Genomic DNA, 24,034 nt, shown 5'->3' on the forward strand with positions numbered 1-24,034 from the left:
AATGTAAAGTAATATGTTGTGTATCGACTCTGAGCCGCTGAAAAATGATGCTCGATAACTAGATCATACAAGACGTCGTTAATATTTCATGTGTGTGGTTCAGGACAATCGATGGACGTGGCTCTGGCCTCCGTTCATTGACTGAACGGTGACAAATCAAACATCATTGAGATCAAACACAAACACAGAGCTGGCCTAAATTAATGAAAAATGCGTCGAATAGAGATCTAAGTTAATAGTTATATAGTTTTGTCTTTTTGATACATGTGGAGGACTTTAATAGTTTCATATCAACCAACTGGACTCTTGAAATGGCTTAATCCTATATTTCCAGTACTGTAGGAAGAAATCAGCTGCTGTAGTACCAAATGCATCTTTCTTAATCCTGCGTTCAAATCAAACTGAAAACAAATGATTGCATGAGGCCATTTTATAAAAAAGCATAACATGTGACAAATGCATGTTCAGTCGTGTTAAATGTTTCGACTTATGTGAATAATTTACATGATGATGGTGTGCATTGAGATGTTTGGCTGAATGTTAAATGATAAGATGAATCTATTTTTCTTAGATTAGTGTTGTCTTTGTGTGTCCTTCTAAAATTACACTCGTCTAAGATACATACCTACTCTGTACGTATTCTCTAAACTGAACAAAAACATAACTTGCATTAATAGAAATAAAGACAATAGACGTAAAATGCTGATGGATGTATGAAGTACACTTGCATGACATACCCAGTGTTTAGTATTCATGCAAGCCACCTCAGTGCAGATGATTTTTTTTTGTACACAAAGAACCGAACGGCAAAATGAATGAATCAGAAAGTCTGAATTTCAGCCGAGCTATGGATGGGGAAACGGTGTTTTTCATGTCCTTATCGTTTCATTCACTCTGCTGGAGTGCTGGCATTTAGAGGTGTCCTTTGCAGAGAGCGGGGTGAATTGTTTTCAAAGCGACATTTTCCATACCATTAGCCTGTCTAACTATGAGCTGCGGGCGGGAACACACATGAATACAGATGCGCCATTAAAAATCAGAGCAGAGAACGAGGCAAACTACAGAGGCAGTGTAAATGGCATTTATTGGTTTGTGTGTCAGGGTGGTGAATACAATGTGTGCCTTGAGGGTGAAACATAGTGATCACAGTACTTTGAAAATAGTGACCTGTTATCATCAAAGCTGCAGAGGCACAATTGATGTTAAAAGACCAAATTAACAGAGGAGCTTTCAGCAAAGATTTGGTCGTAAACAGGCATCAGAATGGTGTAATGATGGAAGTGAAGAAGTACGGTTGTGTTGCCATCTTGTGGCTGCAAAGAAGAATGCAGTCAAGAATAAAGTGCTCAACATTTGCATAGAGGAGCTGCAAATAAAAAGGAGGTGATGATGGTTACTCCAATGATTTAATGCGACATGTAGAAAAGGACTTCTCCGTACCACTTCACCCTAATGAGCAAAAAGGTGTAATAAGGTGTAAGATGAGTCTCTGTGCCTCCAACCTTTTGACCAAGAACAGCTAAGAATTGTTCATTTATGATAAAAGGGTTCATGAAAGGACATTTGGTTTCTGCCATGTAACCTGAAAGGTGCAATTCCTCTTGCAGCAATACTATATTTCACATAATAAACCCTGATTGGTCGGAAGTCAAAGGTAAAATGCTCCAGCTTCAAATCACTCGAGTTGCAAAAAAAGAAGGGGGTGGCGTCGAGGTCACGGTGCTATATTTGTAAGGTCTGTGTGTTTTTGAGAATCTGTTCACCATTCAGGATACTAAGGTAAATGTTTCTGAGCATGTTGACGTAATTACATGTATCAGCTGTAGCGGTTGCGTCCTTGTCTCATGGCCTTGATGATGGCCGCACATATACTGCTTTCCCATATTCACAAGACTTTTTCCTGCCACCCCTCTAGTTCATTTCAGGGTCAAGTTGGGCTGAGCTGATGTGTGAACGCAGCTGGAAATGTTCAGGGAAATTCCCCTCGAGCGAGCGGGAGGAGGTGACGATGACACATCCTGCAACTGTTACACAACTGGTGCAATCTCCAGGCATGTGATGAAACTGCTTCATTATGTTTTCTCTTGGCCAGCATGTTCTTTCCCACTCGTTTGTTGATTCAGAAGTCAGCGGAATCAACACTGATGTAAAAAAAAAGAAAGATCTAAATCGTCATCAAAGCGTCAGACTCTTTTGATCCGTCCATCATTTCCACTTTTTCCTGCCTCCTGAGACCTCCCCTCCCGTCTGACAGCAAAAGTCTACCACTATCTCAACAAGATTTCAGGGGCTACCCGCCTCAAATCTTGACATTTTCAGGAGTGCATTATGTGAGATCGGCTACAGAAAGTCCAGACCCAGCTTTCAAACCATCCTTTAGAACTGAAGCACAGTTTCAGAGACATTTCATCAACATCTGCTTCTCCAGTTTTTGGATTGAGATCCATAGAGAAGGTTAATGATTATCTGTAAGTTCTGTTTTTCATCTCTTGATGCATCAAGATCAGCAACCAATTTAAAGGTCGCCCCAGTTCAGATTTTTCATCTTGCAACAGTGAACCAACTTTGAATTCATTGGCAATGTTTTGCCTCTTTGCCAGCCTTGTAGCATCTTTGCCCTCCATGGTGTGAGGCCTGCTTTGAACTGTCAAACAGCACAGGCGCCGTCACACTTAATGTGGTACTGTCTGAGGTAGTCCCTGAGCTGAGGGGGCAGCGGCAGACAGTCTATGCCCTGGTAGGTGGTGCAGCTGCAGATCACAGCCCTGGACAGGTGCTGGAGGGTGAAAGGGAAACTCCTTGGTAGTGGTCGTGATAGGAGCGGCTCAAAGAAGAGGCAGGTGGCTGGGTCGCTGTAGTGTCTCAGAAGTCCTGTCACACTGGGATCCCGGTACATGCACGGGTCCCGCACATCAAAGCTGAAGCGCTTGGCGTTCTGCTCGATTCGTGCGTGTAGGGAGCGACTGTAGCGCCGAAAGCTGACCGAGAAGAGGAACTCATCCTGGGCAGAGTCTCGGAGCAGAAATGTTCCCTCTGGTTTGCCCTCAAGGAGCTCCTCGGCCTCGAAGCGGTTCAGCACACCCCAGTAGCACGAGCTGTTGTTGATCTGCAGCAGATCCGGGACCAGGATGTAGTCAGTGTGGCCACAGCTGCCCTCTGCTCCACCATGAGGACATGAAGGGTTCCAGTCCTCCAAGCTGGTGCTTCCAGCCCCAGGAGAGCAGATGTCCTCCCAGGAGAGGGGGGTGTGTGGTGGGGAAGAAGAGGAGGTGGAGACGCTGGGTCTGAGGGGGGTCTCCATGTCTTTGAGGGCATTTGAGTGGGTGTGGTTTTTAATGAGGTGCCAACATCGGGCCAGTTCAGATTTGGGAGAGAAAGGACACTTATCCTGCATGAGCTCTGAGACGTGGATCTTGCGTTTGGACCAGAAAAGAACTGAGAAGGGTCTGGAGGAGCCTGATGGATGGTGGTGATGGTGGTGGTGGTGATGATGGGAGCGAAGAGGCAAACACTGGCCCACAGCGTCCTGAAACTTCTGCCGAAGAGAACGCCGGGACAAAGCCTTCCGACAAACTACATCCATGTCTGCAGACGTCAGCGCATCCCCGAGAGTGCTGCAGCTGCACTTTCTCTCCCTGCGGCGCCTCGGACAAGATCCTGACCGCACACCCAGATCCTCCGTCCCCTCCGCCTCCAACCCGCCGGGACTCGACCCGTTGTGAGAACTCCGTGAGCGTTTCTTTCCTCGCCAAACGTAACTGTCTGCACTCCAACTGCGGAGGCCTGACTTGGGACGTGTGTCCGACCCTCGTGGTTTCTTCTCTGACATGACCGCTTCCTCTTCTGACTCTGCAACACATTCAAAAACAGACGCCTGAGTCACGGTGGGATCACAAACATGTATCGTGAAAACAAGAAATTTCATCTAAGAGTGGGAGAAATGTTTTCAAATGAGTGAAGAAATAGGCAACGCTTATGGACGAACATAAACAGTTAGATACTGGATACTCTCAGGATACTTTGATAACAAACTCCTGTAACCATGGTTGTTTTAGTCCTGATTTATGTTTCATGTTTCTACTCTCTGACTGTTTTCTTATACTCATCTTACTAACCCTAACCCCTGGCATTATACTTTCTGTTATGCATAAAAATTTAAGCAATGGATTATTTAATCAATAATGTTATTTTTATTGAGTTGTGTATAAGGGAAAAGGAAGATGAGAGAAGTGTATTGATAAAATCTACGTCTTTTACTTTTTACTCCACAACAAATAGGTTTGTCGGAGCAGACTGTAAGTCCCTTTGTCATTTTAACCTTAATGGAGCCATTAACAACCATTTTAGAGTGCTCCTACTCTTCACATCAAGTCAATGAAAGGAATGAACATTTAAGAGCACTATCAAATAACGGTTTGAGTTGTAAAGCTCTGCTTTGTGTGGCCCTTGAAGATGTTGAGCCATTTTTTAGATGATTAAAAGTGAATCAAAGATACGTCTAACTCCACTTTTCTTTGAAAATCTGTGCATAATCTTGTCACAAGTAAGGTGCAAAGAGAAACTACAGTAGAGTGCAAGGGCCACATTACAGAAAACAGGAATCTGATAAAAATGTGGTTTTGTCTCAAATGGATCCGTTTCATTTTATTGGTAACTTTAGAGGCGCAAATTTGAGAGTTCTTTAACTCTTTAAATTAAAATCAAGTTGTTTTTTTTTTTTTTTTTTTTAAAACAATTTTAGTCTCCAAACTGGATTAGATTATTAAATCTGACATGTATTTATCTGATCCATTTGGGTGACACCTTGTTGTCTACTATTCAGGATTTTGCTTTGATCCAATCCCATCCAATCATTTGGGACAAGAGTAACAGGGTTAGGCTGACTGATACTTCTGGATTCTTGAACTCCAGAGGGAAGAAATCAAATAAATACTTTAGAGTACAGTTACATCCTCAGTGCAGTTTCCAGAAAACAACATATATTGGTTTTGCACACAAGAAGAAAGAAAGCAGACTTTTCATGCTACGTTCATAAAAGGCAAAGTTTTGTTAAACTGCTCCCACAGCCGTTGTTTAAACGCCCACTTCATACTCTGTCATATTTGTGCTGTTTGTAGAGTCTAATCCTGCCAAACAGACTGTTAGAAACAATAGATTTTAAACACAATCTATGCTGTTGTTGTTTACTCTTTGAAGATTTAAATTAGAGGTTTTCATACCTTCCAGACAGTGTCAGAAAGACCGCTCCTCTTCCATGTTACGACCGGTTGTTCTCTGCATATTAGTGGACACGTGTGACCAGCTCGCAGCCTGTGCAGCTCTAACAGACAGCAGACTGTTCTGCTTCCTTTATAATTATGATGCAGAATCCCCGAGGGAGGCAGCAGCTTCCTCTCCACCAGGGCCGAGCCTGAATGAACGAGGAGGTGGAGTGGGGTCGAGCCGGTAGAGGAGGGGGTTGGACGAGGGCGGAGGGGGGAGGGGGGAGAAAGGGGAGGGTAGTCTCAGGTTAATGACAGTGAGACTTCCTCTTCTCTCTCCTCCATCTCCTTTACACGTTCATTGACGGATCCCGTCTCAGAAAAAAATAAAAAGATAACAGATACCCAGAGAAGCCAGAGAGTGCTTTTTCATTCACAAAGTGAATTATTTCTGCTGGTAATTCTATTTCTGAAAGCTGATTTGTTGTAATTTCATCAGAGGCCCATCGCTTAACTTCAAGTATCAAAGCACATTTTAATGGAAAAGTTAAACTGGTTGAAGTCCGTCTGTGGAGGGGGCCAAAATACAAACAGATCAAGGATGTCAAAATGTGAAGCACTTAGGTACTTTTTGATAGCATGTGTTTCTAAACGGTACAACCTCTGTTATTTCAAAGATAGATTGTATTGAAAGGGAAGAAACATAAACATTTTAAAAGTCTATTTCACAAGAAAGGTTCTGAGGAGAGGAATGAATCCATCAGAAATTGCATCAATCAATCAAACTTTATTCATATACAGTAGAACCTTTCATACGAATTCAATTACAGTTCAAAGTAGGGCTCGACCGATGCAGAATCTGATACCGATATATCGGCCGATATCTTTCTTATCTTTCTTAGAAACATCTTTCAATGTTCGATCTTTAGAGATAGAGATATATAGATATAAACATGTATTGTGTTTATCCCTCAGAGGCAGGTATCAAACACTTAAATAACGAAGACAGGATGGTCACTCAACTGGAAAGTAACTGCACATGAACCTGCATCACCGCTTGACACTCTGGAGAGTGATGATGCTCGTTGTAATCCAAACACCACTTTGAATAGAACAGAATATCTTTATTTTTCATTGTACATGTACAACAGAATTTGGTCAGTGCAAAGAAAACTTCATAAAGTGCTCGAAATAAAATACGATAATGCTGTGTGCAGCTGGAGAACCACACACACATTCAGTACGTCAAAATGCTCTCTTATGGAGCAGCGGTAGAAAGATATAAGCAGTCTTTGGGTGAGGTGGCTCTTCCTGAAAAGTCTCTGCTGTGCCTTCTTCACCAGCGCCACGGCGTTAGCTCTCCAGGTCAGCTCTTCCTCTATATGAACACCCAGAAACCGGACCTCCGAGACCCTCTCCACATACTCCCCGCTGATGTACAGGGGCTGAATGTCCGTTTTTGGTTTTTTTTGCTGGTGAAAGAGAACTGCTAGTGTTATAAAATGAAATGCTCTTTGACTGGTGAATAAATCTAGTGATATCGGCTTATATCTGCGATAAAAATTAGCCGATACCATCACTGGATATGCTAATATAGGTCGATAATATCGGCTGGCTGATGAATCAGTCGGGCTCTATTTCAAAGTGCTTTACATGGGAGTGGAAAAGTGATTGACAAAAGGTAGATTATTCAAAAGGATTTATATTTAGAGACAAATGCACACCCCAATAATGAACTCAATAACATATGAATAAAATTAAAGATGGATGATAACAATGATGAGACAACACACAAAACAAGCACACTGTCTCAGTTGCTCATATTCCTCGTGTTCTATTTGTGCAAATTAGATCATGTGCAGGAGTTTGCTTGCATTTTTTTGTTGATTGAAGACAAGAGATTACCCATTACTGGGATAATCTTGTCATGGTATCGAAACAGGTTTTTTACGCGTATCATGTCGAGGTTTCATCACGACGACCCTAAAACAGATCGTTCCAGAGGTTTACAAGCATCCTGTGCGGACTACTGTAACAGTTTCATCCTCTGTGTCTAATTAATGATTCAGCCCAGTAGAGGGGAAACAACAGAGCATTTTAAAAGCTGTACCTATTGATTAAATAACCTCTGAGTTTCCCAGTTTAAACTTCCAGAAAGTGCTGCTGAAAGGACTCGTTTGTCAAGGTGATGTCATGCACACAGTGTGGAGTCGGAGCGGGCCTCTCGCTCTGGATGACATTTTGGGATGTGATCTATAATTCATGAAACAAATAGACTACATCTATCAGACAAATAATATTACTCCCAGTGGTGTGTGTGTGTGTGTGTGTGTGTGTGTGTGTGTGTGTGTGTCTGTCTGTCTTATGTTTGTGTGTCCTTTCAGCTCTTACAGATAAAGGAAAGTCATCAATAAATGCCTGACGTCTCAGATAATGTAGTGACACTCAACTTCCTCTTAACTGAATATTTAATGCGCTTCACATTATCACGCAGCGCAGCAGGATGATAACGCCACATGTTCTGCGGAACAAACGGATCAATTGATTTGATTTCAAACTCTATAAAGAAGTTGGAGAGAAACAGAAACTAAACCGTCTTAACTTTGGCTGATGAATAAAAAGAATTAAGGTCAGATAAGTAGCAGCAAAGCTAACTGCATCGATGGACACTGTACCAACATACAGATAACATTTTAAGCTGACCTTCCACCACAGTTTTGTATAAAATCCCACATTGTATGCCGGGCTTTACTCTGTTCTTATGAAGTGTCAGTGGGGTGTGGTGCAGAGGTTTGTGCAGGAAGTGCCTCCAGCAGTGGCTGAAATCCAGTCGGCCCATTAACCTGCTGCAGCCAGGACTCGACCGGGGGCTCGTATCAGTCCACATTACAGAGGCATCGATCCCTGGAGCAGCATGGCCGATGGGAGCGTTCATGAATAATTGATGCTGCTCTGATTGAATGGAGACTCTGCTCTGCTTTTATTTTTATATGAACGACTGATTATTACAGCTTTTATTGACATTTATGCAGCCGGGGGCAGTGAAGCTACAAAGTGCATGTGTTAAAGTTACAGAGGCCGGGTCGAGTGTGCAGGAGGAGAAGGAGTCTCCTATAATGGTGATTGTTTCCAGGATAATATCACTACAACTTGTGAGAAGGTTTTTCTGCAACACCAACACAATAGTAGACTATAGTACAGACAACAGAGGTGAGCAGTATAGATAGATGTTTGCACTGGCAGCTCCAACAACCTCAATTTCAGAGCTCTTCTGAACAGTGGTTGTCGTTCCTAGGTTGTAAGGTTCTTTTAACTCAGTTTAGTGGCTGTAAAGTCTGTTTTAAGTTGCTCTGTATGCTTAATATTTGCTTTTATTCAAGGAAATTTGACACCAAAAACTAGAAGCATGTCCTGTTATCAGCATCAGCTCTAGATCTGGGAATAGTACCCCCATGAAAACTGAGGAAATTTCAAGGAAATGTCAAGTGGGACTCTTACAGAACTCTTACACTGTTGTTGTAATTATCCACCTAAATCACGCATGGCTATTGCCTGGAACTGTAACGTGCATGTGCACAAGTCTTAGTTTTCAGAGGAACTGAATATTGCCAGTTTACATGATAACGGAGACGGTGGAGTTTTCGATAGCTTGCACACTGGAACCCCTTCCAGCGTTTTTGGACACACAAAACGCTGCTGTTTTGAAAATGCACTGTCAAGGTGAAACAAAAGTTTTCTGTTTTTCTTGGCTGAAAAAGGTTCTTAAAGAGATTGCAGCACTGCAGTCAAAAGACATGAAGAGGGAGGGATGAGAACAGAGGAGAGAATAATAGAGAAATGGGACACGCCCCTTTTCTAAGATTCACCTGTCTGCAGGACCTGTAGGTGTTTGAGTCGTGCCAAAACTGTTGTTGAACCTTGAACCTTACACTGTGGACGCAAAGTTCATGAAGCCAAACGTATTCCTTCATGATAATCTTCTGGTTTATTTCTACAAAGATAATTTAATCTGCAACGAAATTCTGTTTTTCCATTTTGTGTTTTTGTCGTTGAAGATCCAACAATTTCCTTGTCTGTGTGTGTGTGTGTGTGTGTGTGTGTGTGTGTGTGTGTGTGTGTGTGTGTGTGTGTGTGTGTGTGTGTGTGTGTGTGTGCATGATCATGTGAATTACAGAGATGGTAAATTGAATCAGCAGGGAGTCTCTGGCTCCGCTGGTCTCAGTTGTTTCCATTGATCTGTATCTGAAGACTCTGACCAGCAGCAGTGCTGATCCTCTCACTTTAGACACCACAGGGTCTCGTTACAGCCCTCTTAAAGAGACAGTACACTTTTTGTTTTGTCCACTCAGCAACCTGAGTTATCAGAAATGTGTTCCTAGAGCAAAGTGAATGCTAAGGTTTTGCTGTAGAATTTATTTGCTTAGGTTTTCTTTTCATTTTCTGAGCAGGCCTTTGTGTATTAAAGTAATTGCAACATGTACAGGTATTTAGCATTGTATCAAACAGCTGAAGGCTGAAACTAAAGGCTGCTGTGTGACCAAAGTCGAACGCACTTCTCTCAACAGAACTGCGGCCCGCTGCCAGACTTACAAAGTGCTGAAAGCAGTCGAGCAGGGTGCTCTGTGGACATGAAAGATCCTCCTTGTTGAAAGTTAGTCTACAACTTTTAAAAGATGGAAAAGTCACATACTGTTTCTTTAAAGTTTTGTGAGTACGATAGGTGGAAGTACTCTTCTCCTGTGGTGCTGCTACTTTATCGCAAGTTGAGGTTTTTGAGTACTTCTTCCACATATTAACACGGCTCATGTTTGTGTGTGGCATCTGCACTATGTTTTGTATCCATTAAGATTCAGTCGGGCTCAGGGATTCATCTTCCTCAGACATGTGAGCCGCTGTATCGACTTTCCTCAGGGGAGATTTATTTCTGCTCTGCTTCCCGCAAGCAAGGTACACCAGGAGAGGTTTCTCCTGTCCGTCATGTTAGAGAGAGTGAAACCAGAGCCAGGCCGGTCACTGGAGTCACACACATACTCACATACTCTTATACAATGGTAAATTAATGCACTTATATACTACACAAGTTCATCCTGTTTATATGAGGTTTTTACTTTGGTAAAGTACTCAGTGCAAAATAAATGGTCCAAACATTCTGCATCCTGTCCATCAACACAAACTATTAATGCTGATATGCACAGTTCAAAGCCAAATTAAAAAAAAAAAAAAATCAAATATGACAAATTGTGAGGCAGCATTTTGCAGAAAGCCTTTACAAATGTGAAAAAACGATCTATGGTTTCTGCAATATCAATTGCTTAAACATAAAGTCAGGATAGAATATTTGGTTGCAGCTTGTAAATACAACATTCAAACTGGGCCCCTCCTCCTGGTCTCATGCCCCCCCCCCCCCCCCACTCACTGCATGACGTATACTGTATGTCTACTGCTCGTACCTACACTGCAAGCTACAGCGCGTTAGAACAAACTAAACCACCGGGTTATTGGTATCTGCCTGTTCAACAGAAAGCAGGCTGAGTTCTCATTTAAAGCTTACCCAAGGTTCGCCCTGGTTTTGGAACAAGTTTTAACCGCTTAGCATTTTCACTTCACTATGATTATATTTTCTCTTCATCTGCCATATTCACCAGTTGGAATCTACAGCAGGATTGTGTCAACCAAAACATCAAAATACATGCAGGTGCTGTTTTCAAAACCGTCGACTACATTCTATTATCAAACATAGTATGCAGTATATATTAGTTACTGCATACAGCATACTCTGCATACTGTGTAGATGTTCCTGAATCAGTACATCATCTGGGTATTTTTGGCATTCTGCTGATTTTTTTTGCATACCACATATTGCATACTGCTTTTAAGCCAAATCAGTATATAGTACTAGTATAGGCGGTCTCAATTTAGTTACTTAACAAAACTGAACTTCATATACGGTACAATAACTTGGACTCCTGCTCAATGCAAATGTCTTCCTGCTATGTAAAATGAAACTTTAATAGAGGAGATGTTAAAATCAATCTCTTGTTGTTTATCTGTTAATACCAGTCTTCTGCTTCCTCTCTTCTGCATGTGCATTTCTACGATCACTGCCGGGTATCAGCAAGTGGGATTTCTAACCTAGCGTTACATGAAACACCTAAACACAGAGAAGTGAATCAGTATACTTGTGGTACTGGAAAGCACAAATCCTTGGAACAAAATCCTTTAATGAATGTATGTGTCAGACATCAAGAAAAACTGTTGCTCCTATGAATCAGCCTTTGGACCTCATAATGCAAACCCTATTAATGTCCACAGTGATGCAAGGAAATACCTTTCCTAAGTCTTCTTTCTCTTGTCCTGCAAATGATTATTTTTTGGATGAACTGATTTTGCACCAACAGATGGACAGACATGCACGATAATGTATTTACACTCAGACTGTCCTTGTTGATTTGCTCCATCATCAGCATCCTCTAATTTCATTCATTTGTTCAAAGACAGCAGGATGTGAGTCGACTCATTCAGCTCGTCATGTAAAGACGCCCTGACAGGAAGTCACAACAGAGCATCTGAATCAATATGAAGAGGAAAAGGAGGATGAATCTCCCGACTGATAGCATCATTATTATTATTACTTCTTATTACTGCAGCTTGGCACTGACTCAGAAAGTACACAAGAAGAAATCAAGTTACAACTCATTAGCATCGCACTCCCGACATATTAAACAACCAGCTCTGCCTCATGACTGGAACTGTTTCTTTTATAAACCTTTGGTGACTGATAAGATGATTCACTTTTAGTCATGTGAAACTGAAGCTCCTGAAAAACACTCTGGACCACACCAATAGATATCTTAAATGTTCATGGACTTTGAAAATATGAGACATCATACATGATGACAAATAAACCTAGATTAGACAGTTTTGTTCCTATAGTGTGTGGTGTGCTGTTTTTTTCCACATCGTTGCTCTCCACATGCTAACAGATTCATTCATGAGCAACCAGAGTCCTGACTCTCAAAATGAACATAAACAAACTTGAATTTGGAGTAAACAAACATGCCGAAGAAAACAGGAAGGAAGTATTTGCGATAGTTTTTGAAGTCTGTGTAGGTTCTCACTCATCCCGGTTCTCGTATTTTGGAAGCTTGATCCAAATGCAACTGTTGGTTGAAGACCTGGAAGACGCTTCAGCTCTCCTCCGTTTCACTTCTTTGACAAAAAATTGACAAAGACAAAGTGAATCTATTGATAAAGATGTGGAGATGGCTGTTATTAGCCACCTTAAAGCAAATTGTCAGCAACAGAGAGAACACATGGGCCTTACATGTTGCAGTGCAGCTCGGAGGCGAGTAACAATCGACTTGCTGTGGTCATTGTTCTTCCTTCCTTCATGAGTACGCCTGCGTCCTTGGGATTCCTCCCACACAACAGGACATCGGATCCTAAATATTGAACCTGTGTCATATTTATGATTTGCAATCTGGACGACCCCGACCTCCTTCCAAGCACATCAGATCAATTTTAACACATCTTACATCACAGGAAAATTGCATGTGACCACATGGCTTTGATTTGGTAGAGTCGGTCAACCAGAAGGTCGGGGGTTCGATTCCCAGCTCCTGAAGCAACATGTCTGTTGTGTCCTTGGGCAAGACACTTAACCCGTAGTTGCTCCTGTTGCTGTGTGTTTGAAAGTTAATTCTGATGGACGCCTTTACACAGCAGCCTCTACCATCAGTGTGTGAATGTGTAGGTGTGACCTGAGGTGTAAAAGCGATTTAAGAATACTAGAAAAGCGCTACAAAAGCTCAAGTCCATTTACTTTGTAATTTTGTCCAAAAGTGATTATCTTCTGATGTTTACCCTGCTTTACGTCACTAAGCCACAGCAACAGTCAATTAAGTCAAATCTTTCAGCTGAGTCATAAACAACAAGTAGGCCCAATGATGAATGCTTTTCATTTTCTTTATCTGAGTCATTTCATCTCATAATAGTTTCCGTGTTGAATGGCAGACTCATCATGTGTAGTGGAGACGTGCAGCTCTATCGTCTCCTCCAGTTTAACCTCTGTACAGTAATTACGTGTGACAGTGTTTAAATGTGAGAGCGTATTGATTCTAGAGAGGAAGTTCTATTTCCTCTGACCCCATCAGGGACCTTAAGGTCAAAAGTCAAGGTCAGATAAGATTTAGTATCCGGGATTTAATATTGATTCGTGAGCTCTTAAAAAGGAAAACACAGGTTTACCTCTGACTGAAAGAGAATGTGTGTTCTTGGTTTTTATGATCTCCAACTTGAAATCCTCTGGATTTGACATTTTTAAGGATAAATTTGAGAAAGAAGATATTTTGAGATGAAGAATCTTGGAAGTGCTGTGAAGTCAACTACTCATAAACACGGGCTAATTCTCTCCAAGCTTAAGTACCCATTAAATATCAGTCAAGTGCGTCTTTCTTCGTAGAGCTGCACAGACAAATGTCCTGCACCGTCTTCTTTTTTCTTCCACTTTGAGGTTTTACAGCAGGAAGGATCCAACATGTTAAAGCAGTTAACAAAACTTCTGTTTTCGGTACCTCAGTGATCAGAGTGATGAGTCACTTTGTCAAAGTGGCCAACCAGAAGCAGGACTGTATCCTACAGTATGAGATTTAATTGTGTACAAATGACCCCAAAGAAGGGACGAATAACCAGATGTCTTTCTCCCAGTCATCAGTGTCAGCAGCCAACACACTGAGCAGCTCATTTGTTCGACTTCCTCCCACTTCAACATTAAAAGTACCCAACAGTAATGGCCTTTACTGAGCGGGAACAGTCTGACCCTGCAGGTCTTTCTTAATTATACTTCAGCTGACCGCCTTTACAAGATCAACCCAAAGAGCAGCCGCTGGTTCGCTGTGTTGTGATTTCGACCGCAGGCTGAGTATTGATTAACTGTGGATTTAATTGTGTACTTTTGGGAGCTCTGGCTTGAAACATGACATCATATCCTACCAAGATATAAAACAGAAGGGATCTCAGTTGCACCAGTTTTAAAAAAAATCATCTGAAGCTGTGTCAGAAAGCATGAAAAAGAAGCTGCTTTGGTTCTTTCTCATGCATACAGGTTATTAGTCAGTCTCCGGCAGCCTCTCTGTCTCTCTGCAGCTTATCGGCCGGCTCACATCCTGCCTGTCTGCTGCTCTCTAATGCACAGGGGAGAGAGAGAGGAGGGGGGGGGGGGGGGGGGATAGGGATCATTTGAAAAAGCATGCAAGTCTCTTGCTGGTCATGTAAACATTTGCAAACCCTGCTGGAAATCAATAACAGAGAGGAGAAATTCCAGTAACTGTGTGTCTGATGTGCAGGGTTTGTCTTACTGCGGAAGTGTGTGTCCCAGTGACACACACACACACACACACACACACACCCACACACACACACACACGTGTTAGCGTGCAGAGCCAGGAAACCTAGCCCTGATGAGAACAGGTTTTTGACCATTTATGTGTAATCATTACTATGTGGTACTGAAATAACATTTTTAATTAGGTGAAAAAATCATCATCATCATCATCATCATCAATTACATCATTAAGTTCGTATAGGTGTTGATCAACAAGCTGGGTCTTTAGCTTTTTCTTAAAGGTGAAAAGGGACTCTGCAGATCAAATGGAGTTTGGTAGTTTGTTCCACCACTGGGGGGCGACAGAGGAAAAGAGTATAGTTAGCATCTTAGGACCCTGTTGTGAAGTTTGGATCAGACGCCTTTCATTGGCAGAGCTTAGTAGGCGGGCGGGAAGGGGTGTAGACCTGGATGAGAGAGTTTAGGTAAGGAGGAGCCGATTTTGTTGCTGTTTTGTAAGCGAGCAGTTGGTTGAGTGGTTGAGGGACGACACAGTCCGGTGGGGGTGGCTGGGCGTCAGGGACGTCAGGTGGTGGTAGAAGTGCCAGATCACCTCGCTAAAGGTTGGGGGAGCTCCGTCTCCTTGAGAGCCTTCTGCTGCGGGGTCAAGGCCTCCTGATAAATATCACCATGCGCTGCAAAAACAACTAGTCATGGTAACTTAGAGTTCATCGTGAGTTTAACTAGAAGTTAGAGATCTTGTTGTGTTAACTCAACATTTTGTGTTTTCAACTGAAATCAGAATGAGTCAAAAGTATTAACCTTATTTACTTCAACAAAACCTGCATCTCAAGGAAATAGTTACTCTGTATGTGTGTGTTTTTGGTTTTATGTGCAGCTTTGTTTTCTATGTTTTTAGTTGATTGTCTTGTTGAATTAAATCCACTTTTAAAATTCACAAAATGTGTTGTTACCATTGTTACTACTACAGATAGGGACTAATGCTTTAATAAAGAATATATGTTGTCATTTGGATGTAATGAGAACATGTAGTCACAATCTTTAAGCGGGTACAGAGGCAGGTACCTGCAGCCCTTATTGTTGTTATTGTTTATGTGCAGGAGCCTCGAGTCGTTAATCTCCAGTAAAACCATTAACTGTGCTGTAATGTGGCAGCGGCTGTTTCTTATCTCCCATCTGTTATCTGCAGGTTTGCTGTTATCAGCAGGACGGCAGCAGAAACTGAGAGTGGATCTGATTGAAGGTGAGGGGACAGTTGGCCACAAGCTTAAGTTGTGTTAAATATTGTTAGAGGAGTTTTAAATGATTAGATTTTGTTTCTAATTTAATCTAACCTTTATTGCAGGAATATTCCCATTGAGATGTAAAATCTCCTCAACAGTTGACTACAGTTTTACAACTCAGCTCCCAAACAGAAGTGATTAAATGTGTCCTGATGATGTGAACTGTATCAGCCCTTTCCTCATAATCCACTCATATATATATATATATACACATCAAAAGTTACCGTAATAACAGATTGCATGCAGTAAGATTTGCAGAAACTGTGTTTAGATGAAGTAAACAGTAGATGGCAGCAGTGAGACATGACTCCGGTATTTAAACTGGCTGAGCAAAATAATCATGACAAATGTCAGACCTGCAGACAGACAGAGATATAAGTAAGATGATTGTCTGTGTTTTCATGTACTGGCTCTTGTTTGAAAAAATCCTTAAAGGTAGATCAAATCATTGTAAATAAATTGACACAGACAAATGAGAAAATGCTTAAAACTGCGTGAAATGACTCCTCATACCCTCCAATTAATTTTTTTAAGTATGAATTTTTGGAGTTTTTATGCCTTCATAGCAGAGATAGGACAGTGGATGGAGTCTGAAATCAGGGAATGACATGCGGGAAAGGAGCCACAGCTTAGACTCAAGCCCGGGCTGCCCGCTTGGAGGACTACAGCCTCTGTACATGAGACACGCGCACCAACCACTACTCCACCGACGCCCCATTCCCTCCTTTCTTAATGTGTTATATAGATGAAGTGTGCTGTTCTTTAGGACAGTTTTAATCATCAGGAGTACTTTTAAAAAAATGCTCAATGACTATGATTATTTTAGATGCAATGAGGCTAAAATTAATTAGATAGATAGATAGATAGATATTCATTCAAAGCATCCATTAGCAGAATGAAACAGCATCAAATCATGTGATTTTAAACACATGCATAATGAATATTTCATAAAGATTTGAATGATAAGTAATTTCAAACTGTCATAAAAAAGGAAGTAGTAGATGCAGGACTTTGCACTTCTGCTTTGGCTTCATTTTTCATCTCTGAAGGTTGCCGCTTACTCCTGCTTTCATTGTGCAGTCAGATGTGTTTGTCAATGTCAGTATTCACTGTGGAAAATGTAAAAATAAATGTAAAAAAGGTCTGTTTCTGCATTGTGCTGTTTGTCACCTTATCTGACACCTACTCTGCCACAGATTATTCAGGTGTTAATAATAACTATATAGAAATAATCAGGCTGTCTGCTGATGATCTTTAGGTCATAAAGAGCCATTAATATTATTTTCAGTGCGTTTCATAACCAGCTAGAAACTCCTCACAGGAGCTTTAAAGCACCAAGTGTTGTTATGGACTGTACATGTGAACTTCATAGTGTAAAGACCCGTTCCCTTAGCTAGTCTGGAAACATTAAAATAATCATCATGCATCTCCAGGATGAAGCTGAGGTTCTTTTTCTGTCAGTGCAAAACAAAAACAACAGAATTAAATATGTAGTTCAGCAAGTGAGAGTCTGGAAGGAGCAGACATCCGATGTTGTGGAGGCAAACAGCTTTCAGAAACCGCCTCCAACTATTTACACATATACACATCTAGGCTACTAACTCTGACTTTTAACTGGGGAGAAAAACAAGGAATATACGCACATTTTAGAGACTTCATAGGAGCTGTTCTCCTGTTTTGGTGCATCTATTTCAGAGACCAAAAGAGAAAACTTACATTTATGAGTCTCTGCACGCCCGTGTGGGAATACTCTGCAGGCTCTCCACCCTCACACCTCACACCTACACACTGCCGAGCCGTTTCAACCAGTTTCATCATGTTCTCTGCACTTTAACTCAAAGCGAGGCAGATTTATTCATCCAGAAAAAAATGAGCAAACAAGCCATAAGTGATGTGTCATTTCCAATCAGCAATATAATTCACATCAGATAAAGATGGATGGTGTCGCGAAGAAAGTGTCAGTTTGCTTTGTTCGTTCATTAGTTTTCCGTTCACAAGCAAGGAGGAAAAGTCAATCCCATCATGCACCAGGAGTTAGAAGGCTGGTAAACACTCTCTGACCAGTTCAACACGGGGCAAACACATTTCACACTCTGAGCAATGTCGAGTCCTCCGGCACTCAGTGTGTGAAGTGTAAAACAAAACAATCAGACTAAAGCCAACAGAGTCAAGACTTCCTATTTTTAAATTCTGTGACCAGCAGACCGTGTAAATACAAATGTTTGACATCATCTTTTCAGCCTGATGCAACAAAGATTATTAAAAGTGTTTGCTCTGCAGCAGCAGCAGCGGTCCAACTGAAGCAGAGTGTCTGCTTGCAAACTGCTTTTCATGTATTGTTGTCTCTCTTTTTTTGATTCCTTTTAAAACCTTTTATCATGCGCGCCCGTCCAGGAGCTTTTTGATATTGCTTCAGTTATTTCCTTTCAGGTCACGTTCACAAGCAGCAACTAGAGGGCACTGGGCACTTAATTCAAATAAGCCTGACAGACTGCTTTCCTATTTATGCCTACAACAGTTTATCAGGTACTCAGGTTCATAATTGTAAATCAAAAGTGGGGTGAGGGGGGTTAATGTATAAACTGTTTCTGTATTTTAACAGCATTACAGCTTTGCCTGGATGTTTCAGTAACCAAATGTAATACATTATACACCCATGGATGGATGGATGGATACTTATTAGGGCGGCAGTAGCTCAGTCTGTAGGGACTTGGATCGAGGGTCGCTGGTTTAGGCTCCGGTTTGGACCAAGTCTGGAATTGGTCTGGTAGCTGGAGAGGTGCCAGTTCACTTCCTGAGCACTGCCGAGGTGCCCTTGAGATACTCTGCTATGTTTAGTTTCTGTTTTTATAGATGTTTTATAACTATGTGATGTTTGAATTGTGACCTGCTGAGAGACAGATGTAAAGTCTAAGCTAACTCTGGTAAAATAAATCAAATGGAAACCTTTATGTTGAACATTGCACATGGTCCCTTAACATCATCCTCTTGACTTATACATTTATTCTTTAGGGTCTTATTTCTCTTTGTTATCTAGATGTTTTTCCTTCTATCCTGTGTGAGAAAAGAAGTTGAATCATCAAAATGATAGCGTGAGGATTTTATGAAGCCACATGGGGTTCTCAACAGGAGATGGGATTTCACTGCCTTACGTTCTTGTTTCAAATGTTTCTTTGTTTTATCTTATTGGGACATAGAAAAGAATCCCTCTGAATACCAGCTCCTCCCCTCAGGCAGATGACACAGGGTACCCTTAGGTAGGATCAACCGTTTTTTAAAATTCCACCTAATACTACCTAGGCTATAAGGTGTGTGTAGATGTGTAGCTGTACCTGCAGTAGTTTGTCACTGTTCTTAATTATTACATATTTATGGTTTTAGTAATTCACTATGTACGGAATTTAATGATTATTTAACTGGACATGTTTTACTGATGAATGTATTTTGATATTTTCTTAGCTCTGGGAAGTCCAAGGCAGATCTCGCTCTGCCAATAAAGTTCATCTTATCATCATATCTCTTATTTTAAGTTCAAAAAAGGGTTTTGTTGACGTTTTGTGATCTGACCGCATAAAACATGTGCATCCTTGTTTTTTATTTTTAAAGCTTTCAAATGATTAAAAAGTCACAATTAAATTAAACTGCATATATAACCTCTCATAACTTCACATTTTAAAGCTTTTCACAGTATAATGAATTTAAAAACCATTTCTTTGTACTTTCTTTTGGCTGGAAAACGATTAAACCTTGATTTGAAACATAAACTGAGCCTTTACAGTCTCTGTGCATGATGTTGTAAACATGCAAACGAGATCATGCAGCTTGTTATTAAGCTATTCTAACACTGATCTCTTTTTTTTTGGTGTTCCTGAAAAACTGGAGAGAACAAGAAAGAGAGGTGCAGAAAAACATTTTATGGCAGCGCTACAAAAGTCATACGGCTCTTAACTTTTGGAGTGGGAGTATTTGGGTGCAATCCAAAAAACATTATTTTGCTTCCCGGAGATAAGGAACGCACATCACTCCTTCACAAACGATCTCTTTGACATTGATTAATAACCTACACTGTCAGGTACTGAAGTATTTCACACACACATTACTACTTTTTCAGGCTCCAATGATTTCATATTCTCAAAGGGAGCAGTCTATTACTGGTGCAATGTGTCAGGGATTTGGCAGCGTGCTTCAAACTACCTTTTTTTTGCTTCAAAAATAAAGTTTTGATCACTTCATCATACATCTAGTTTGAATGCATGTTTGCAAAATATATTCCCATGGACTTAATCATTCAGATTTATCTGTGAGGAGTTTCTAACTGCCTATGAAAAAGTCTTGTTATGACGTTCAGAAGAACAATACACCATCAGAATGGCACTTACTTAATTGCAGGGGCGCGTCCAGACTTGTTGGACTGGGGGGGGCAAACTGGGACGCTGACTTGTGCAGGGGTGGCCTGACGTTTGTGTGCATACCGCTGAATGAAGAGAATTTATTTACCCCTTCTGTCCACACTACTCACATCGACTTTTGAGTAACACAAGATAATGGCAACATCTACATCTTCTAAGATTCATTCTTCAAGGAGTCAAAACAATATGTACGTCCAAAGTCACAATTAAGTATTTAAAAAAGTGCAGAAAAAAGTCTGCACACTGAAAACTACAAGCTGCCTTTTGCAACACAGGCTGAATGGTGGATTTCAATTTAAGTCTCACTTCTTGCAAGGCAAAAAGTCAAATATAGTTAAGGATTTTGGAATAGGATTTTGAGGGGGTCCCATGCCACCCCTCTGGACACGCCCCTGCTTCATTTTAATTCTTAATGCAATGGGGTGTCAGTCACGCTGCAGAAACAGCCCCATAGCGACTGAATTTGATAGAAGTAGCCTAATGATGCTAAAGGTGCGTTCAGGTTGAAAGGGGCTGAGCAGGAAGAGAATTTTACATCAGGTGCAAATGTCAATCATATTAATGCAAAGTCTTGAATGGATGCACATTTGCCCCGGGCCGCTTCTGTTCACAACTTAAAGAAGCTTCATTTTTTTTAAGTCACAAGGAAAATGTTTATGATTAATTTTTTGGTCACTTGGGGGCAGGATAACTCTTCAACAACAACAACAACAACAACAACAACAACAACAGAAAAGACATCATAATGATTGTCTGACTCCTGAGACTTTAAAAGAAAAGGGACACATGAGAGGTTGTTTTTACCTTCTGATTGGCTGAGGACTTGAACAAACACCACAGCACAATGATTCTCCGCACAAACATGCTCGATGCACACAGGCCATTAGGTGTGAAGATGTCACACAGCTGTTTGGTTGTCAAATTCGCACAAATAACACAAGGCAAGAAATTGTTTCACATGCAATCTGAATGCACACTTGGAGGCAGTGGACACTGACCGCTTGCTACTTACTCTCAAGGTTGGGAAAATATGCTTCAGTGCAGCACAGGTGTCATAAGACAGCAGGAATAGTGTCGCATTTCAGCTGATAATGAAAAAAGCAGCAGGTAGAGAAACTGGGGTAAACCTTAATTTGATCGGTTCCCAGCCTACACGGTGGCAGAGAAAACACAGCATCTTTTCTCATTTGAATTCAGTCACTATATGAGCCTCCTGAAATATGTTGGTTTGTTCTGTGTTATTTTGCAAAGCTGTTGGTACACATGGCATTTTATTTACTGCGAGCTGTCAAAGCTGGCACAAACTGCATGTTCTGTTTTGTGTGCTGAAAATAAATGGATTCCCGCACTGGTCAGGATTTATAGTGTGTCCATTGGTATGACAAGATTGGAAAGTTTGAATTATTATCTGAGATGAAATTGACTTTTTAGCTGACTTATGAAAGAAAGAAAAAATAGGCTTGCTATCATGATAGAAGACCAAAATTTAAACTTAGGATTTTTTTAATAATATGTACGTGTTATGACAGGAAACAGAGTAGAATACAAAATAATGTATGGATGTATGTCTGCTTAGGGGCGGATGTGGATCAGTGGTAGAGAATGGTCGTCTCTGAAACAGAGAGTCGGGCATTTGATCCCCCTGTGGTCACATGTCCTCTGTGTCCATCGACAAGACACTTAACCCCAAGTTGCTCCCACTGCTCCGTCAACAGCATATTAATGTGTGGATTAGTGAATTGTGTGAAGGACACTTCACATGGCAGCCTCTGCCATCATTGTGTGAATGGGTAGGTGTGACCTGCCGGTGCATTTATTATTTAGGGCTTCCTTAGGTTCTGCCCTAAAACTGTCATATTATTTATGATGTATGTCTTTTTGAATTAACAAAGTTTTGACCCTATTGGACCTCCGTACAGGAAAACTGACGATACAGTTTATCTGTGAGGGATACTGTGGGATTCATTCAAAAATAAAAAATATAGCCTTTTTTTGTAGACTTTGTGTAAGATCATAGGCTAGCATATAGCAATCACACATGTATCCATCTTGTTTTAATTTACAGTAGGCTACAATGCAATGACATTAAAATAGGATAGGATAGGATAGGATAATACTTTATTGATCCCCAGAGGGGAAATTCAGGCGTTGCAGCAGCACAGACAAGTAAGCTCAAAATACACATTTAACAGAATAGACAAGATAAATAAAAATAAAAACAGGGGGTATATACAAGTACAAAATGAATGATGAAGTTAACTATGCATGGAATTGAGACAGTATTTGCGGAGAATGACAAGATAAAGTGACAAGTGATGATTAAAGTGACTTGGTATGATAAATAGCAGCAAGTCAAGTAAAACAGCAGAGAAGAGAGGCAGTGTTGTACCACAGTAATGCAGAGTGTAGTTATATAATATAATGTAGTATAATATAATATAATATAGTGCAATATGAACAATATAGTGTAATATAATGAAATGTTATATAATACAGACTAATATAATAAAATATATAGAATGCACAGTATATATATGTATATATATATATATATATATATAGATGTTAAATAATAATAATAATAATACAATACAATGTTAGTAATGATAATAATGACAATAATAATAATAAAATAATACAATGTTAGTAATGATAATAATGACAATAATAATAATAATAATAATACAATACAATGTTAGTAATGATAATAATGACAATAATAATAATAATATAATACAACGTTAGTAATAATAATAATAATAATAATAATAATAATAATAATAATATAATACAATGTGAGTAATAATAATAACAATATAATGATAATAATAATAATAATATAATACAACGTTAGTAATAATAATAATAATAATATAATACAATGTGAGTAATAATAATAATAATAACAATAATAACAATATAATACCATGTTAGTAATGATAATAATAAACCAGGATCAGAATTAGGTCAGTTTTATAAATAAATAATCTTGTCAGTAACTAAATCATAGAGATGATATAATTACCACCAGTCAGCATCAAGTAGATTATGTGAGATATTCCCTGCAGGGAGAGGCTGGCTGTGTCTCCTGCCACCCAGGAGACACGAGGGTGTGTGTGTGTGTGTGTGTGTGTGTGTGTGTGTGTGTGTGTGTGTGTGTGTGTGTGTGTGTGTGAGATGTGTGTGAGATTCCCATCACAAGCAAGATGGCGGCGGAGCGGGCAGCCGGCTCCACACAGTGACTGACACACAGAAGACGCTTCGCCCGGCCGGGTTGGACAGATAACGGTGTCACCCTCTTAACAGGGAGAGAGAGGGGGGGGAGAGAAAAAACAAAACTAAAAACAAACAAAAAAAGAACAAAACAACGGACCACTTCTCGTCACCGACTCTGCAGAAAATGAGGCAAACCCGTTAGACGACACCGGCCGAAGTTAATCTGACGTCCACAAACGAGGTGAGTGAATGATGAACCTTTAAATCGTGACGGAGGGATTTAACCAAACAGCTGCTAGTTACGAGATAAAAAAACAAAACAAACAAACTGCAAATCCCGTTTTCTAGCCTTGCTCTCCTCACTCCTGTCTCCGTTTGTGTCGCGTTTCAACCGGTGCTCCTTCTCGCTCATGACAGTTCTTCTGCCGTCATTGTATATTTGACCCGATATCTCCCATCATGCTTTTCCTCTCCAAGCAGCTTTACTGCGCTACAGGTTGCTGCAATCAACCCCGAATCGTGACTGTTTTAATCACCTGTGCGCGTGTGTGCGTGATGTAAACGGACCCACCTAGTCACACC

General features: G+C 40.6%; 2 protein-coding genes across 10 annotated transcripts in view; one reads left to right on the top strand and one right to left on the bottom strand.

The window, feature by feature from the left end:
* Positions 1-1,067: 1,067 nt before the first annotated feature.
* On the bottom strand, positions 1,068-5,398 carry socs4 (suppressor of cytokine signaling 4). The gene is made up of 2 exons (XM_020640214.3): positions 5,220-5,398; positions 1,068-3,849 (listed from the first exon to the last, which is right to left on the bottom strand). Exon 2 carries the CDS (start codon positions 3,827-3,829, stop codon positions 2,648-2,650), a length of 1,182 nt encoding a protein of 393 aa, XP_020495870.2. The 5' UTR covers positions 3,830-3,849; positions 5,220-5,398; the 3' UTR covers positions 1,068-2,647.
* Positions 5,399-23,059: 17,661 nt separating this feature from the next.
* The window catches only part of LOC109988633 (C-myc promoter-binding protein-like), a 74,719-nt gene continuing 73,744 nt past the window's right edge, over positions 23,060-24,034 (top strand). For 4 of the 9 annotated variants that reach the window (XM_029278518.2, XM_065952638.1, XM_065952637.1 and 1 more), the window contains exon 1: positions 23,061-23,693. The gene's annotated coding sequence lies outside the window, so the exon portion shown is untranslated. Of the gene's footprint in view, positions 23,694-24,034 lie in introns of all 9 variants that reach the window. The other 5 variants (XM_065952634.1, XM_065952636.1, XM_065952635.1 and 2 more) reach the window with 3 other exon arrangements.

Source organism: Labrus bergylta, chromosome 3 (assembly GCF_963930695.1).
Source record: "Labrus bergylta chromosome 3, fLabBer1.1, whole genome shotgun sequence".
In the NCBI taxonomy this organism is placed as follows: domain Eukaryota; kingdom Metazoa; phylum Chordata; class Actinopteri; order Labriformes; family Labridae; genus Labrus; species Labrus bergylta.